Genomic DNA, 21,248 nt, shown 5'->3' with positions numbered 1-21,248 from the left:
CAAATAATGGCTAAATATAATCTGTTTAGCTATGATTACAATAAAAAATTATTTAATAAATAAGGTAATAAAAAAGTCTATTTTATTTTTAAATAATTATAATTTAGTATAATTTATTTTTATCTAACATTTAACAACATTTGCCACTCTAACTTTCAAACTTTTTGCTTGCTTACATCAAGCAAAGATGTCCACTAACTAGTGGACATCTTTGCTTCAAGCTAGTCTATGTATTTGATTTATATGTATTGAAATCTAATATTACATGCAAGGGCTGTTTGTGAACTGTGGTGTCAATGAATCACTCTATCACCATACAATGTCAATACTTTCAGTTGATGGCAGTCGATTAGTTTCCCATCACACCAATGTAATACAACCCCAGTATGACTATCTATCTTATCTATGAGTAACCAATGATATACAGCCCCCCATGTGTGGGGGCTGTATATCATTGGAGTAACTGATTGCATTAACTCACTTACTTAACACTATCTATTCAGTGCCTTCGCAAGGGATGTAGGTATTGAATTGCTTTAAATAATAAGCATATATTAGAGTAATAAACTATAATAATCATTTCTTTAATATGAGCAATAATTACTATCTTAACTGTGGAAATTCATGATCATTCTCATGGCTGATGTTATCGTTGTCAATCACTACGATTGACTAGCACCAAAAAGGGGCGCGGTCTAAACGCTCCTTGTTGGCACCGGAAACGCTCGTGTTGTTGAAGGCACAGTTATCACTCTAGTGGGAGATAACTCTATGATTAGCATCTAAAGACTAAACGATGATTGGACAGATTTGATCCAAATCTCGGCCAGTCAAAAAATTTCAAAACCTGTTTATTGGCTGCTGACTAAAGTTTTGCTGTAAAATAGGCAGCGCTGTACTTATTCTTCTTGCTGCTTATTGTTCAGCCTTAAAAATCGATTCATATCAAATCAATTCAAATCAAATCAATTCAGATCACATTCTCAGTTTAACTTTCATGCACAGAAAGAGCACAGGTTCACTTGTCAAATGTAGATTTAAATTATATTTTTTCTGTAATGCAGTTATAGTGGCAATGTCAATGTCTTGTCTGCAGGGATGCAAATTTGATCGCAACAGAAATCAGCCACAATCTGATAGCTCTAGGAGACTAAGTGTTTTGTAAATTTACAGCTTTCTCTCCTCAAAGATTACATGCAGCCAAAATCTTTTGCAAACAAAGTGCAAAACTTTGACCTTCAGGGTAAAAATAATGCTATATTCTTTACAGTCAGCGAACGGATCTGAAGCTAATGAAGTAAGATGTAGAGGAAAGCAAAAGCCTTCACTACGATAAGAGCCATGTCTGTCCTTAGCCAAGCATAGTGGTTAGGAAAAAAGCTTCATACAAGAGTTGACCTCGAATGGATTCACAGCTAGGCACATATCATCTGCTCTACTTAACTTTACTATGCCATACTTTGGAATAACTGTGAAGATGCTTATTACACATGATGATATCTCACAGCGCAGGGAACTGTCAGTATACTAGTATTAACTTTATATACACCATCAGGAACATTGGAAACAGACTAGTTTGAGTACTTCTGAAGAAATCAGTTGGCATAGCAGTGAGATGCCTGAAAGATGACCAAATATGAGCTGGAACTATATTAAAATGATATCATATAAAGGCCAACAAAAACTGGAGCTATTGTTGTTAATTGATAGTGGTTATCTGATGTATATTACAAGAATTGTCATACATTGTTCTCCATAGAATGATGCTAAGAATGAAACTACTTAATAGAATGAACATACATGTAGATATCACTGAGACTTATACGCTGATTTGCTAACTGTAATGAGTGCCAAAGCATATTGAGTTATCTACCTCTGATGAATACCAGGAATACCTTGTAGTGGGTACTCATGGACCATGCTGTTAATTTGATGAGAACCAGTTGGTCATTATTGGCGCCTATACAAAGTTTCTATGTATACGCACTAATAGCACAGTATTAACTATTCAAAAATTGTTTTGCTCAATACCCTCATTTCTAGTACCAGGTGATAAAATCATGTTCATTTGCGCGGAATCCCAAGAATGAGGCTAAAATCTGAGAATTATTCTTGTGATAAGAGTACCATATCAACATCCATAAGTTTGTATGCCACATAACTAGTCTAATCATAAGGAAACATCCACCAATAATCTGCTCTTTAATCTAAGTCAGCCATACAGAATTTCTTTGATGCATTTCCGATTGTTTTTGTTTACTCTTCACTAAGAAGATGGTTCAGAACCCTGATCAACCTGTACTGTGATAGCCAGTTCATATTGCTCAAAACAAACAGATGTAGAAAAACAGATTTACCAAGATAAAGCTCCATCACTTAGTAGGAGCCTTGCTCTTGGTTATGAACATAAACGGAATGAAATACTTAAGTGGGTGAAACCTGTTGGTGTTCAAGTATTTGGCAGCAGATCTCGGGATTTAAATTACTGTTTAACAAGCTTGCTTAAGAAAGAGATCTGAAACAGCTCAGTTCTAGGAAGCTACTGCTGATGACGGCGGATCACTTACAGCAAACTCAAATACTTGCACAAGTATTCTAGAGTAGCAAGCATTACCTGTTGCAGGACTGAAGTTGTGGATCCCAGGCTACATTGATGTCTAAAGTTATGGCAGTTACTAGTGGTCATCGCAGCTATTAGAAGGTGATTACATCATGAGAATTAGAAGAGTATAGTAGTATATGAGTGAGTGCGGAGGGAGATATGCCCTTCTACAAACATTACAAACAAGCAAGTTTAATAATACGACATTGCCTTCTTCTGCAACAAAAGAACGTTAGACCACCAAATGACAAGGAATATACTAACCAATAATCCTATACCCTTAAAACCCAAATACTTGCAAAGTATTCCAGCCACAAGTATTATCTTAAACAACGCCTTAATACAAACCTTAATTTAACACAATGCTAGACTACAAGATGATGGTGAATATATCAATAGATATCTCTATACACTGAAATGGGCACAAACACAGCTGCAAGTAAGATGATAACATCAAGCTAGCAGTGAGAAACTAGGATATAGTAGTAAAGTTCTATGCAAATACTGCAGTGAGGCAATAAACTTAATAATTGTTTTCTTCAATTCTGTAATTCTAAGCTTTTAGAAGAGAAAACTATAACTTTTTGACTTAAAAAACTCACTAAGTGTGTACTTATATACACCAGAGATGTTTTGTATCTTGAGCTCTTGCATCGCAGCAAGAAAACAACACCAAAACTCCAGAAGGTTTATAACATGGAATGGAGTTATCCTACCTCTCACTCTCCTCATCCTTACACTTTTCTCCCTACAACTTTTTTTACGATATGGAGATTAAACAGTCAAACAATTCCGTTTTATAGTGTTTAAACTGAGAAAGTCTAATATGAACAAAAATAATTAACTTGAGCTGTCAACTCAAGTAAAGATAACTCCAAGACCATTGCTGCACCCTCAGATGTCAACAACTAGATTACGTGAAAAAAATACTTCTATAAATATTTAGTTCTACTTATCATGGGTCATCCCTGTTGTTAATTGTGTTGCCTTAATAGCTATAGCCCACAAGTACGTGAATACAGCAATTAGGAGTTGTCATATCTTGATGTATCACTGCTATTCCTATTCCAGCCATCAATATAATGAAAGGATGCATGCTGTTCAAATGAATAGCATGCAAGAGACTGTCAGAAACTTCTGCTCATCGTCGCTCCAGGTGCTCCTCTTATATCCTTTTTTTTTATTGGCTCCACCCCATTCGTAGCACATCTGAACCGGCTGCCGACCTTCAGCCGACCGGAAGTCTTACTAGCGGTAGTGTCGTCGGGATGTCGATCACCTCGATGTCAGCTAGGCAGCCAGTCCTGGCTTCGACCATCTTCCGATATATATGTATATATATGTATATATATACATTGTATATATATATGTATATATATACATATATATATATATATATATATATATATATATACTAATAAATTATTTAAAAGCAATACTTATCTTTTTTCTCAGCTACTGTCAGTTTCATGATATTCTCATTCATCAGGCTGTGTTGAAATAAACAAGATGGTGACTAATCTCTTCCTCAGGAAGAGAGGAAGAGATTAGTCACCATCTTGTTTATTTCAACACAGCCTGATGAATGAGAATATCATGAAACTGACAGTAGCTGAGAAAAAAGATAAGTATTGCTTTTAAATAATTTATTAGTATATAGCTGCTCCAATATATTGTTGAGTACTCTAATTTTAGTAATACTAGTTCATAATTCTTAGGAATTTATAGTTTATATATATATATACATATATATATATACATATATATATATATATATATATATATATATATATATATATATATATATATACATATATATATGTATATATACATATACTATATATATATACTACGTATATATAGTACATATATAGTATATATATATATATATATATACATATATATATATGTATATATATACATATACTATATATATATACTACGTATATATAGTACATATATAGTATATATATATATATATATATATATATATATATATATATATATATATATATATATATATATATATATATATATATATATATATATATATATATATATATATATATATATATATATATATATATGTATATATATACATATACTATATATATATATACTACGTATATATAGTACATATATAGTACATATATAGTATATATATATATGTACTACTCTTATATTATTTTTTACTTGCTTCTGGTTTTGGTCACGGCCAATCGCATTTGTTTTTACAATCATTATCGTTATAATCAACTTCCTGTTCAGTTCAACTTGTTATGCAGCTGAACACATGTGACACTAAACCTTGAATATTATCTTATAAAACCTACATAAATTATTGACATCTAGCCATAACAAATTACAGATATCACCACCACAGTATAACTCAACAGTTAGCTAAAAGAATTAAGCTCTTTTAAGCAATGACCACCTGCGTCAGGTGTTTCACAATGAAGTCTTTCTTCAAGTCTTTTCTCGATGCCAAATATATAATCACGCGCAGAGCACGAAAAGACTAGAAATCAATATGAGATTTTCTACCATATAATAGTAGCCATTCACTGGGTACGATGTGTATTGATTGTTACTAGAAAAAAGTTGTAGTTGCTATTGGGTAAGTTGACTAATTTACCAATGACAAAATTGGCACATTGGTTAATTTGAGTAACTTAAGTTAGTAACTTAAGCTTGCTTATATTGATAAACTTACCATAATAAAAGCTGTTAAGCTGTGAGCGGTGAAGCCTGCTCATGTGATGTTACGCATCACACAAAGTTTATTGTGCGTATTTCAACTGATGTAATGAATATGTTCACAATTATTCATTGATACTGCTAGTTGGAGACGTAGTCTAGTGGTTTAGCATGCCTGTCTAGAGACCTGGAGGTTCTGAGTTCAAATCCAGTGCAAGCTGGAATTTTTGTTGTTAAAGATCTATTGCTGTAACTGAACACACAAACGACAGACCAACGGATGAATGACAAAAGAGATTGAGATTTATATACTGGAAAACCGCTAATTGAATGCCGTGGTGCTTTATTTTCAACCCTTTCTCTACGGTGGTGGTCAATTGGAGGCGGGGTTCAAATAGAGGCTGGCGGTGTATTTTTCAAATGGCTCATCAAAATTTTAGGAAAATAAATTTAGCCTTATTACGGGCGAATCGGATGTCGCCAATATTTTGCTCTGTTATTCCAGTAGAGCGATATTAAACCTTTTGGATGCAAAAAATCTGCTGAGTTATCTCCAACTTGTCAGAGATTTCTTAATAAATATGCATCGAGAAACCGCGAAATATATTTACCAGTTAATATCTATTGCTTGCAATTGACCTGCGATGATATAGCCTGTATCCCTTTTTGCAACTTGTTTGCATTTAAATTTTTTATTTCATACCGAATTTGAAGACATATATTTACTTATATCTATTTTTAACAATTTTGCATAAAAGCTCGTTGCACTCTGATATGGTATGTTTGCTACAGTTTGCAGCCAAAACTAGCTTTTTATGTGCAATAGAAGTGGAGTTATGAGCATCGATCCTTTGTAAGCTGTGTTAAAATAGCTGCAAAATGCTATTAAATAAAATGCTATAAATCTGCATATTTATAAGTTATATAGTGATAATCTATCAAATGATACAAATATATATTCATGAACAAGTGACATAAATGAACCATACTTATATAACATGTAGAAACAAAAATTTACGTTTTTAAAATAAAAATATTTTCATTGTTTGCTTGAATAGCTACGTTCTGATTGTTGCTTACAATGGAACAAAAATTTTCTAGTTGTCCAATACTGTCTACAATATCTTCTGGTCTCAACATTTTTTTCTGCACTGCTGAACTAGTCGATATCTTCATCCACACAGTTTTTTGGCAGAGCAAAACTTTTACGCGCTGCATTTTGCACAAATACAATGTGTAAAAGTTTGCTCACTAAACGTAACCTTTGAAAACCTTGCAAAACTTGCAAACCGTTTTCCTATGCATGTTCTTCAAAGTATTAAGACCGTGTTAAACAAGGAACAACTATTAGCTTGAGACCATTATTGATTACTTCTATGGTATTACTTTGGAAATTTTAACGAAAAAATGACGAAAAGTTTTGGAGTTGGACAACGAGAGAAATAATTGTTAATAATGTAAACGATTCATTATTAATATGATTTTGTGAGCACTTTTACTGATCACTTGATATTATGGGTTCTCAAAGATCAAAAAAGTCAAAGTGGCGGTCAAATGGATGGGAGGGGGAGCGATTCAAATAGAGGATGAAGCTCTATTTTTAAACCCTTATCTCGTAATGACAGTCAAATAGAAGTGGCATTCTAATAGAGGCAGCGTTCTATTAGTGGTTTTACGGTATGTTGGTATTGAATTTTCACACGCTTGAGCATTTCAGTAAGTCGAGAAAATTGTTCACATATTTTTAAACTACAGAATAATAAAACAACAAGTACAGCATAATGTCAATAAGTAATGGTAGAATTGAAGCGCACACATTTGGGTTACGATGCAACACTTATTGTTTTTTTTCGCAGTTTTGAAAATACTCCATTCACATTTCCTTAAAGGTTGCTTGTCTTACTGCAGTTTGCTAGAGAAATGGTGTTTGGTGTGCCTATGAGTAAATAGTTCATCTAACGATACTTTGTTTATATCAGATTTAAGAAAGGTGCAAAATGATGGCAGACTCTGAGGCAGAAACCAAATGTGGATTCTGTATGAGAGAAGGTAAGGGGATGGAAGAACCAAAGATCCTTCCATGTAAACACGTCCATTGCCTGGAGTGTCTCTCTGACTTCTATGTCATAAACCATCTCATACAGTGTCCAATAGAAGGATGCAGGTGTGTAAAATGATGCTTCTTATCAACCTTAAAGTTGTGTTTTTACTCAGCCATAAATCTGCAGTCATACATCAACTTACGAGAACCCTAACATATAAGAAAATACATGTATGTACTCTCTAAATGAGTTTGTAATGTAAACTGTCTGTCTATTTAGAGAGGTGTATGAGATACCAGCTGCTAACCTTCCTTCCTACTCAACTGAAGACAAGGACTGGTGTGATGTGTGTGTCAGCAAAGAGCAAGAAGCACTAACAGCTGATATGTACTGTACAGACTGCAGAAAGAAATACTGTGTTAAACATAAGGGGGTAAGTGAGTAGCACGCACGAACCTCTATTTCATCAAGAAAAGACAACTCCTTCTTTGTGCACTTTCGACTAGTTCATTTTACAGACACATGATGATATTCACATTGACCACACATCCATAGACATCAAAGAATACAAATTACGGAAACGGAAGATAGATATAAGAACATGTGACAAACATGAGGAACATCCTTACAGTTTGGGATGTAAAGTTTGCCTTATGGTTATTTGTAATCGTTGCTTCTCCGGATTGACAAAATGTCAAGGTGGTAAGTTAATTATGGAATATTGTTTTCGGAGAGACTTCAGCATGACTAACCAAAAGAAACATTATAATCAAAAGTAAATGAATATGTGCCGTTGCTTTGTATGTCTCACAACACTGGTCTCTGACCTTGTCTCACAGCATTGATACCTAAACGTATATCTCTCACAGCATTGATCTCCAACGTTATATGTCTCACAGCATTGATCTCTAACCTTATGTCTGATAATATTGATCACTAACCTTATGTGTTTAACAATATTGATTTCTGACCTTATATGTATCACAAGATTGATCTCTAACCTTACGCATCTCAACGTTGATATATAAACATATGTTTTATAACACCGATCTCTAAATCTTGCCAAAAGCAAAAAGTTATACAAGCTTTTAAATGTTTTCATAAGAAGATAATAAAGAGCAACGCGTATGCAAGAGCGTGGTTAGTGAGATAGAGTTATGACAACTGCCTGATTATATGCATCATGTACATGTACTGTACATGATGCATATAATTGTACATGTACAAAGAAAACGTAAAAATGAAAACATCAATTACACTAATTTTTCTCTTTGAGAAATTACAGTTTGAGATGTTGGCTACAAAATACTTATTTTATTTACAGAGAAAAGTCATCAATTGCTGCCACTAGATGAATTAGTAACCTATCTAGAGAACTCAAACAGGTTTGAAAATATTATGGAAAGAGAAGTTGATTTGGAGAAACTTTTTAAACTCATCTCAAAGTGCATCTCAGACTTTGATATTGAAACTGTGAAAATGCTGAGGTCTCTAAACGCTACTAGAGATGTACAGGTAACTAATACAATACTAATAGTAATGTACAGGTAGTAAATACAATACTAATAATATACAGTTAACTAATACAATACTAATAATAATGTACAGATAGTAAATACAATACTAAATATAATGTACAAGTAACTAATACAATACTAATAATAATATACAGGTAACTAATACAATACTAATAATAATGTACAGGTAACTAATACAATACTAATAATAATATACAGGTAACTAATACAATACTAATAATAATGTACAGATAGTAAATACAATACTAAATATAATGTACAAGTAACTAATACAATACTAACAATAATATACAGGTAACTAATACAGTACTAATAATAATATACAGGTAACTAATACAATACTAATAATAATGTACAGGTAGTAAATACAATACTAATAATAATGTACAGGTAGTAAATACAATACTAATAATAATGTACAGGTGGTAAATACAATACTAATAATAATATACAGGTAGTAAATACAATACTAATAATAATGTACAGGTAGTAAATACAATACTAATAATAATGTACAGGTGGTAAATACAATACTAACAATAATATACAGGTAGTAAATACAATACTAATAATAATATACAGGTAGTAAATACAATACTAATAATAATATACAGGTAGTAAATACAATACTAATAATAATGTACAGGTGGTAAATACAATACTAATAATAATATACAGGTGGTAAATACAATACTAATAATAATGTACAGGTAGTAAATACAATACTAATAATAATGTACAGGTAGTAAATACAATACTAATAATAATATACAGGTGGTAAATACAATACTAATAATAATGTACAGGTAGTAAGTACAATACTAATAATAATGTACAGGTGGTAAATACAATACTAATAATAATGTACAGTTGGTAAATACAATACTAATAATAATATACAGGTAGTAAATACAATACTAATAATAATGTGCAGGTAGTAAATACAATACTAATAATAATATACAGGTAGTAAATATAATACTAATAATAATATACAGGTAGTAAATATAATACTAATAATAGTGTACAGATAGTAAATACAATACTAATACTAATGTACAGGTAATAAGTACAATATTAATAATAATGTACAGGTAGTAAATACAATACTAATAATAGTGTACAGATAGTAAATACAATACTAATACTAATGTACAGGTAATAAGTACAATATTAATAATAATGTACAGGTAGTAAATATAATCTAACAGTTCGCATCACGTTGATAACATTTACTGCAGTATATTTCTGCATATAAGCCTATCTCGCATGTAAACCGACTCTAAAAAAGCCCAATCAGAAATTAGGGAATATATATAAACTCACATATACATGTAAGTCGATCCTTTGAATTGTAATATGTTGTACATGCCTATCAGAGCAAAAGGTAGCGGAAATGGAGCGGCTTTGGCAAGTTTAGACTAAGATGTTTCTGATTGATGAATAGTTGTATAATTAGCCTATCGCGTCTCCGTTTAATTGAAAGGAAACAACCATCAGTTTGCGTTAAGCCAATAAAAACGTGTTTGTAATGTACACCGACCTTGGTTTCACTTTGCAAAAGCCTGTTTCTATAGCTACCTCTTTGCGATGATCAGAAGCATGACAGCTATGCAGGTTTTACAAGTTGCAGATCAATAAGTATTTATTGGTGAATAATGGCAATAATGGCAGTGACGGTGAGTATTTATTTTCAACAGTAGATATCACATCGTAACCTATAATAATAGTGGTAACTTGTCCGACTCGGAACATGCTCATCTTGTCAACCCCGGTAGTATGAAAAGAACAAACATGTCTGAACTGATCCTGCATTATATTTCTGGCCTTTTTATTGTATCAGATGATGGAAAATTTTATGCTAATTAATTTGGTCAAATGATGTGGCAACTTATATGCACCATTGTCAAACATTCGGTTTTATCAAATGTTTAATTGTCTCTATAAAAAGTTTATTTTGTACGGAAAGGTTAATGGTAGTGGTAACCATCATTGTTGTTTTACTTTTATTAAAGGTTGACTTGCAACAAAATTCACATTACAGTTATTTGGTATCAAAAGATTCACCATGTCTTACTCTGTTGTGTTGTAGGTGCCAAATATGTGGAAATGTGATTACAAACTCTTCAAAGCTCAAAAACGAAAAGCCGCCGTAGATTGGAATCTATTTATTTCTCTGATGTAACCACAAAATTTGGTTATCGTCTTGTCACGTATGTTCTCACGTGAGTTGAAAGGTCAATAAAAAGCTCAATATAAAACTTATCGTAGCACTAGTTTATGACAAACACTTCGGGTTTTACCGAAGACCTCGTATCAAATATAGATGTTCGCTACTTTACAGTTTTGTTTCGGCCTAGTCTAAGCGGCAAGTCGTTATCTGATAATGTGACCCAATACTTCGCAAATAAGTTCTGCAACACTTTTCGATTGTCACAAGTGACCGACAGGCTCGTCATGATTATCAGACAATGATATGTACTCCTTCAAGCTATAAGGCTAAAAAATTAAACGAGTTTTTACGGCAAGTTATAAGATATCACTGCTAAAAGTGACAGCATTACGATGATGGTAAAACAGACGCGTAAGAACAATAGACATAGTTTTATTGAATGCGTGAAGTATATTTGTGAAAATATTTCGGCGAATAAGGTTGCAAGAAAGTGTAAACAGAAACCATCTCTCACAACTACATCACATTTGAGCCGTTTTGAAAAGGAAATCTTAACTACGGCGGTCTCGTGTGGCTGCGATTTTCTGTTTGTTTTTGAGCTTTTAGGAGCTTGTAATCACCTTTCCACATATTTTGCACCTACAACACAATAGAGTAAGACATGGTGAATCTTTTCATAGCAAATAACGGTAATATGAATTTTGTTGCAAATCAACCTTTAAGGAAATTGAGTTAATAAAGGTTTGAGTTGTGGTTGTTAAAATTAAGTTAGCACAACGTCATTTCATTTATCTTTGATCAAACTTACGCTTGTATAAGCTGTACCCTTTAGTTTGGTAAAGAACTTTTACCCTCTAGAGTAGGCTTATATGCGTAAATATACATTAAGTAAATAAAGTATTGTAGCTGTAGTCTGATGTTAGGCCCCTAATAGGGGGTGGTAAACCATACATGTACCTACTTCACAGCTTGAAAATTGGAGCAGCAATTTGCGTCTGACGTAAAACTCTCACAGATGCTGATTGAAATCATCTCTGACTGATCGCCAAAGTACATGATATACTAGCAAAATCTCTCAAGGAGTTCAACATTAGATAGCACTGAATGTGAGTATTGACCTAGATCTGAGCCATATAGTATAACTAACATTAAGAGGGTGTTTATTAATAGCTGGCGGAAATAAAACAGAAATATGGTGATCTAGAAAGACAGTTCATGGCAGACAGGCAGCGTACCAAGACAAAGTTGGCTGAATACATGGAAAGTACACTGATGAGCAAATGGAACTCTGTGAGAAACACAAGACACAGACTGGAGGCAAAGTGCAAATACAGCCACGAGGTTGATTTACTGATATTTATGCTTTACTTTTAGTCCAGACCTGATTTTATATTACCGTAAAACCTGTATTTGAATGCCACTTTTATTTAACTGCCACTATTAACAGGAAAAAGGTTGGAAAATAGAACGCTACTTACATTTGACTGCTACTTTGACATTTTTTGATCTTTACCAACCCACAATAGCAAATGGTAGGTAGAATAGTGTCCACAAAATCATACTAACTCAGTCAATATCACTAATATATGACAATTAATTCTTTCATTGATTCTGGTCATATCGAAGTCCATTTTCTAACTTGAAAGCTTTGCAGTTTTTTTATTAAAAATTTAAAAGCATCACGATAAAAATAATTACGTAATAACTGTATAAGGCTAATAGTAGTTCTTTGTTTAGGTCGTGATACCTCGTATATGAAAAACGATTTAGAAATTACGATGGAATCTACTACTATTTTGAGGCTAAAACTGCTTAGCCGGATGTGCAAAGTTACACATGTATTTCTTTATTTGTGCAAAAAGTAAATTCTAAATGACAATGCATAATAGCTTTGCTCTGTTAAAAAATTGTTTGAACGATAATATTGGCTAGGTCAGCTGTACAGTAAAAGAGTTGTGATTAAAAGACAATGTAAAAGGTATTGGACAATCACAAGAAGATGAAATGGTTTTAAATGGAAGCAACAATCAAAAATCGACTGCAAAATATTACCAAACGATGCTAATATTTTTGTTTAAAAAATGTTAGTTTTTGTTTCCGCATGTATTATATATATGGTTTGTTTATGTAACTTATTTTTGAATATATATTTGTAGCATCTGATGGATTATTACTATATAACTTATAAATTATGCAGACTTAAAGCGTACTATTTGATAGCATCATTGCGACTATCTAACCTCGACTTTTCATTGATTGACACTTACAATAACTTTTCTTCTATTTCACATAAAACGGCATTTATAGCTAAAACTGTAGTGACCGTATCAACGAGTACAATGAGTTTTTATGCAATATTGTTAAATATAGTTATGAAATAACAATATGCCTTCTAAAAAAATAAGAAGCTGAAAGTTCCAACAAACTGCAACACAAGGCGCCAGCTATATTTGTATATCTCGTAAGGTAATTGCAAGCAATAAATATGAACTGGTAGCGATATTTCTCAGTTTCTAAATGCATATTTATTAACAGATCTATGACGAGCTAGAGGTGAGTTTGCAGATTTCTTGCATCCAAAAGAGTTAATATTTTTCACTCCCAAAAGAGTGAAAAATTTCGACCATAAAAAGATTAAATTTAGCTTTCCGAAATTCTGATGAGCTGTTGGCAAAATAGAGGCCAAGCTTTATTTAAACTATAATAAAGCACCAGTTCTAGGAATGGTAGAAAAATAGAGGTTTCACGATATATTGACTACAAGTTATAATAACATCTACACTGACATACATAATGACTACCAGTTATAAAAACATATATCCTGACATGTATAATAACTATCAATTATAAAAACATATACACTGACATATATAATGACTACCAGTTATAATAACATATACACTAACATATATAATGACTACCTTTTCTAATAACATATACACTGACATATATAATACCTACCAGTTATAATAACATATACACTGACATATATAATAACTACCAGTTATAATAACATATACACTGACATATGTAATGACTACCAGTTATAATAACATGTACACTGACATATATAATGACTATACCAGTTATAATAGCATGTACACTAATATACTGTGCATATAATAACCAATCTATCATGAGCCACCATTTTAGGTGATGTAAAAGGAGCCTTCTTCATATACATGTAGGTTGATATGGTAAGAGCTTATGATGAGCTGTATAAAACAACGGAGAGGCTTAGGAGAGAACGACTCCCTTCTCTGAAGTTGTCTAATATCCAGGAGATAGAAAAAAAAGGTTGTTTTTGTTTAGAAATTTCCGTTTATAATATTCTTGTTTTGCAGCACCTCGTATCACAACACTTTTTTTTTATAGATCAAAATAGAAATGCTGAAATCATAATAACTTTCAGCTCTATCGCAATCGAAAGTGAGAAGTTGATGACAACTCCTACATACCCTAAATCTCTGTCTCCTCCAAAGACCGTCTGTCTAAAGGGTTTTGGTAAAAGCATCAAACAGCACAAAGGAAACATTTATGTACAAATGGATAATTCCGTTTTAAGGGTAGACAACTTTCAAACTGTCAACACCCTCATTCAGTCGCAATACTCAGTGTTATCTGTTGCAATTTATAAGGAGACAATTTATGTTTTGACTTCGACTCCTACTAACATCAGAAGTTATTCTGGTCATACAGTGACACGAAATGTCAAGTTGTATGATTTGTCTGGCAAGCTGATGTCAAGCTGGCCGTCTGCTGTCAACAGTTCATACAGTTCACTGACACTTGTGTCTGATCAGCTTCTTCTTACTGATCAGACAAGTTTTCAGTCTACACCAGCTCTCTACACACTTAATGGAGTCCGCGTAAAAAATGTCTTAGACTCTATGAAATCATCATTACGAATTCTCATGGCTGCAGATAACACTTCTATAGTTGCGTTTGATTCAATTTTCAAAGATCTCATTAAGATAGACCTAAATACCGAAGAAGTCATGTGGAGGAAGAAGGAGACGGAGCTACCAGCCATCACAGGCTATGGAAGAGGACATGCTCTTTTAGCTGATAGTGGATGGAAGCTGAGAGTACTTAACTTAGAGACAGGTTAGTTAGCCTCAGTTTCTATAAACCTGTAAATATGACAACTGTAAATCATACACTTGGTGTAAGTATTAAGGGAATGTCTTATATGGCTTCATACATGTACTGTATATGTACATTAAACTTTATTGTTTTCTCTTAAAGGCCACCGGCTCTATTTGCTTACACAAAGGAAGCAAATAAAGTCAGATGCTTTTTCCATAGATTCCATTTAGGTAAATTCTACTGCAAATACGTATAATCCCTGGCAGCTAGTCATGCTCATTTTAGGAGTTGTGGTTCATGAGTTTTGTTGGCTGAAGCAAGGCAGTAAGCGTATCCATTGTGAAGCAGACACTTTGGTAGTAACAACATCTGGCAACAAAATGGTAGAGATTTATAAGCTCTCTATATGAGAGCTCATCTGGAGACTCAGTTGGATCATGAGTTCAAACTGTTGGTTTACTTGTGGCATGTTTCATGTGTATTCTTTACACTACATTTCTGTTATATTTTAAATAATGTTTAGTCTCTACTGCTTGATATGCCAACAATTTAACATTTTGATAGATATTATAGTTATTTTCATTCTGTCATTTTATTTACTATGCATACTATTTGTTGCATATGTAATAGATTTCTGCCTTAATTAGATCTGCGTAGAATAAACCATTACTGTAATCTACATGTACATGCTCTAGCATAGTATTTTCTTAGAAATAATATTTTGTATTTGAAAATATAGAGTGACGACTATTTCAGATAAACAATTACATAGATTTGTAAATTTGCTTAAAATAAACCAAAACTATCATGAATTTCAGAACACTTGAAGCGTGGAAACATTCTAAAGGCTGGTTTACATTATACCAGCAGTAACCTCATGATGCATCAGTGATCGCTAGTGATAACAATTGTTCACACTATCATAAACCTATTCGGTTTACATCAGCAAATAGTCCACCACATACTGTTCTCATTACACAATGCTATCACTGAAATGATGAAATGCTAATCCCGCAGCAACTATCATGACGGGAAATAAATTATATTAAGCAATTCGTCACAGTCAATCACCAGCACCCAAGTGATGCACATTGCACACATTGTTGTAAATGCTCGGCGAAATGTCAAGAAAGTTTGGCAGCTGCAATGTTTCTCAACATACCCCGTCGCCTTGTTGATATCATCGGCTTATGGTGCACGTAGTCGATGAATAATCGCGAAAAGGACTTTGGTTGATACAGTGTGATCGCACCACCAGAAAATATGACTATTGCGTCTAAGGTTGTCAATAATTTAATTCCTGCAAACTATTGAACTACAGTGCATCCTCGCTATATGATTTTAATCCATTCCAGAGTTGGCATCGTATAGCAAAAATGTCGTATAGAGGGTTATACATGTAGAAACCTATAGTAAATAAGTAATGCTAACATACCACGGTAAAAATCTTCAAAATTTCATATAATTACTGCACATATTAAAAATTAGCAACTTAAAATGAATTCAGCTAACTAAACAAACCCACGCACCACCAACACTACCCACACCACCCCACACACACCCTTCCCACACACCCTTCCCACACACCCCCTCACTTGCACCCACACACACGCACACGCACGCACACGCACACACACGCACACGCACGCACACACACACAAACACGCACTCACACACACACACCCTACACACACCCTACACACACACACACACACCCTACACACACACACCCTACACACACACACACACACCCTACACACAACACACCCTACACACACACACACACCCTACACACACACACCCTACACACACACGCACACACACACACCCTACACACACCCTACACACACCCTACACACACCCTACACACACCCTAGACACACACACACACACTCACATACACACCCTACACACACACACACACCCTACACACTTACCCCACACACATGTACACACACACACACACACGTACGCACACACGCACACACACACACACCCCATGCACATATCCCACACACACATGCATACACACTTAAAAGTGAGTTTTATGTACATCATTTTCAACTATTTTACTGAACTTCAACTTTTTCATCGCTAACATTCCATCACTTATGGGTTTCCGGCTATTTCCACAATAAAATATGGCTGACCTCATTAAAATCTTTTTGCAACTTAATTCGGTAAAAAACCCAAACAATGCTGCTCTCGTGAAGTGTATATTTGCTAGCAGATTAACAGAAGTTGTCTAACCTCTAATTCTTTCTTAAAAGAGATTGCAACTCCAACTTTACAATTAATTTGCGAGGAGATATTACGTACCAACTTTCTGTCACCCGACAAATGCCAAACTGAGAGAAATCGGTCATCGTATTTCTTTCAGGGGTTGTGAGGTTTTTGACAATTAGAATATCAGCATCTTTGTTATTTTGACGTAACAAGCACACCGACAGCTAAATTTGAATATCGAGCAACTTTTCGTTAAATTCATATGGCGAAATAGGATTCAGATGATGAGAATAAAAAATCATTGTGTTCCACTTCGTAAGGCATAAGAATCGTACAACAGGGTCAACGTAACCCAAAGTTCCGCTATTTGATTACATATTTAACAAACATTGCGATATGAATGTGTTAATTCCCACGAATTTTTGTAGTTGTGTCCTCCCATCTATTATTTACCATATTAGGTTGCAGACAGTTTTCGTATGATGAGACAAACATTGCGAAATAAGCTGGAGCGGAAAGATTCCACAAAGTCATGTTAAAATAAAACCTGCTTTTTAGTAACATGAGGTGTGACTAAACAAGAACAATCATGTGAGAAACAGTAACAATCCTAAACTATTACTGCCCGTAATCTACTTAAAGCAATATTACTGAAACAATTACTGAACTGTAATATTTTGCATGTTTTTATAAGTTTAAACAATTTTGATAAAAGCAAAGCGACAAGCATAGTTTACTAAACAGTGCAGAAACGTTAGCTTCTGCTATAGTGATAAAATAATGTTTGGATCAATAGACTGTGGCAAGCATTAAACATTTTCCTTAGCATTTAGGTACAATAAACTAGGTGTGATAAAACACACCCATAATTAATTTTGTAGTAGATTCATTTTCATGTCAAATGTTAAGATATCTTAAACAATATTCTACAGAGTTCCTGAACAACAAAAACTGATGCACAGAGCATTAAGTTCCTTTAGTCTGCTGAGTAAATGGTCGACTGCATAACAATAGTTGACATTGCAATTGGACCCCTGCTACTGACTGAACAGCCTGATGAATGGCTATAAATCTTTTCATGAAGAAATAACTTCTGATTAAAATAAAACTCGCTGTTCGTAACAAGACTTTTATAAAATGAATATATTTTGTATTTTTATTTGCGAGGGATTTATGGAACTTTTTAGAAATCATTTAGAAAAGATTTATTGGCAGCATCTATTATTAGAATAATGTTGATACTGAAAACAAGTAGTAACTGTATATTAGGCTGAAATCATGGACATATTTTACACAACTGTCATCAGAATGACATGCTGATTGATGTCAACAGTAACCTTTTTGACCAGGCCTAAATTTAATTAAGACATGTCTACCCCAGATAAGATAAGTCTTAATTAGATGTACGCATAACGAATTAGATTTATGCATAACTATGCCTACTCACACTCAAGTCAGATTTATTGTACCATGAGAAGATAGCCCTAACTTCTGTGTCAAGTGTTTGCCTTGACTATATAGCCGGTTGTATTTGTTTCACTCTTTTAGAAACAATATACATGTAGATATTGGCTTTCACAAATATGCCACTCTAGAGATCCTTGAAAATCTAGCCTTTTTATGAGATCAAAAAGTCGTTCAGTATCATCCACACTTGCCTTTGTAATGGTATTAATTAAGTGCATGTGACATTTTAATGCTCGTAATTGCGCTCTGCTCTCGTGAGACCGCCAAAGACAGCCGCAGTGGAAGCGCGCAATAAACAAGTAGACTACAAACACAAACTGGATTGAGATTCGATCACGCTTTAGCAGTTAGTACCCCTCTCTCTGGCCGGCCAGTCCTTGTCCTTCCGATAAGCTCTGACTTTTACTACGATACCGGTACACAGGTAATTTGCTTATGATACATATTACTACAGCCTTCTGTACCACAGCCATTGGCATCGACAAGCACAACATCTCCTTACCAAAAAGAACTCGTAAAAATGATTTATTAAGTTCTATTAACTTTCACTTTCATGTACTTTTGCACAGCATTCATCTGCTCTTTTAACAAACATAGAAAAAGAGAAGACAACTACTAGTCAAACCACAATGGCAGTGCTATCACCATTTTCACTGAGATGAAATTTATTACGATGTTGGTTGTTATTCTTATTTTTGCTAAATACCAAATTGGCCCTTTATTTAACTGATAGCCAATTTTATATCTCCTTCATTCCATAGTGGCTCAGGTAAGGGGCAAAAGTACTGACTGGACTTTTCAATTTACTTGATGCTTTTGCAAAAGTATTTTAGAAGGGCCCCACATCAGTTGCGTTAAATAGTGTTCATTAGTGTGTGTGACTAAAAATCTTTCATGCCTCCTTCCGCTCTCTTGATGCTGTTTCAAAATTATTTTTTTACACGGACTTTCATATCAGTTGCGACAGCACATCAAACTATGCTCAGTACTTGTGACCAACAGTTGTTCAAACCTCCTGCCCCTCTTTACTGGGGTGACATCTTGAAGAAACACATTCTCTAAGTTTAAGCTTCTGTAATTCACCAAAATATGTTTCTAACTTTCATTATTAAGAACATCTTTCTTGTTCATTTTTTTCTGCTTTGCTAATATATGTTAACTGCCCAAGTTTTTATAGTATGTCATTCGCATTATCTCACTATTATTATTACGTAAAATTTTGTGTAAAACAATGTTCTCAGGCTAACCAGCTTTGGCAGCGAAATGGCATAATAAACCAGATCATCAACAAAGCATTAAACGAGACTTGTTTTAACATGAACAGATAACCCCTTAGTGAGCAGATCTAAAATTTATAAAAGATACCGTAAAACCTCTAATTGAACGCCACCTCCATTTGACCGCCACTTTGATATTATTTGATCTTTTCGAGCCCATGTTATCAACTGATCAGTAGAAAAGTGTCCACAAAATCATATTAATAATGAATCATTTATATCAATAACAGTTAATTCTCTCGTTTTCCAATTCCAAAGCTTTTCGTTTTTTTGTTAAATCTTTGAAAGCAACACCGTAGCAATAACCAATAATGATCTCAGGCTAGTAGTATCTCTCTGTTTAACGCGGTCTTTCTACTTCGAAGTGACCTACATATATATAAAAAAATTTCTTAAATTTACGATAGTAGATGGAACTAGGAAAGCAACGCCATAGAAATAATTACTAACTATCTCAGGCTGATAATAGCTCCTTGTTTAACGCGGTCCTTAATACTGTAAAGGACATGCATATGAAAACCGGTTCGCAAGTTTTGAAATAAAGGTTATACGTTTAGCGAGGAAACTTAGCACTGCATCAGTGCTAAATGCAGCACGTGAAAGTTTGCTCTGCCGAAAAAATTGTTTGGACGCTAATATCGACTGGTTCAGCAGTGCAGAAGAAAAATTGAAGTCAGAAAATATTGTGGAAGGTATTGGACAACTAAAAGATGTTAGTTCCATTGAAAGCAATAATCAGAACGCAGCTATCCGAGCAAACGATAGAAATATTTTTTTCTTTTTAAAAGCGTTAATCTTTGTTTCTGCATGTAATATAAGTGTGGTTTGTTTATGTCACTTGTTCATGAATATATATTTGTATCATGTGATAAATTATTATTGTATAACTTATAAATATGCAGATTTATAGCATGCTATTTAATAGCATTTTGCGGCTATCTTAAAACAGATTACAAAGTATCGATGCTCATAACTCCACTTCTATTGCACATAAAAAGCTAGTTTTGACTGCAAAATGTAGCAAACATATCAGTGAGTGCAATGAGCTTTAATGCAAGATTGTTAAAAATAGATATAAAATAAATATATGTCTTCAACTTTAGAATAAAATGCCAACAAATTGCAAAGAAGGTCACA

General features: G+C 33.7%; 1 protein-coding gene across 1 annotated transcript; it reads left to right on the top strand.

Annotated features, from left to right (window-relative positions):
- Positions 1 to 7,299: 7,299 nt before the first annotated feature.
- LOC137390323 (tripartite motif-containing protein 59-like) lies at positions 7,300 to 15,164 on the top strand. The gene is made up of 7 exons (XM_068076655.1): positions 7,300 to 7,463; positions 7,621 to 7,774; positions 7,860 to 8,043; positions 8,666 to 8,856; positions 12,223 to 12,393; positions 14,241 to 14,349; positions 14,752 to 15,164. The coding sequence occupies exons 1-7, from the start codon at positions 7,300 to 7,302 to the stop codon at positions 15,162 to 15,164; spliced, it is 1,386 nt and encodes a 461-aa protein (XP_067932756.1).
- Positions 15,165 to 21,248: the final 6,084 nt, after the last annotated feature.

The sequence above is a fragment of the Watersipora subatra genome, chromosome 3 (genome assembly GCF_963576615.1).
Source record: "Watersipora subatra chromosome 3, tzWatSuba1.1, whole genome shotgun sequence".
Taxonomy (NCBI): domain Eukaryota; kingdom Metazoa; phylum Bryozoa; class Gymnolaemata; order Cheilostomatida; family Watersiporidae; genus Watersipora; species Watersipora subatra.
Note: the sequence above shows the minus strand (reverse complement) of the source record. Positions and strands in the feature narration are given on the sequence as shown.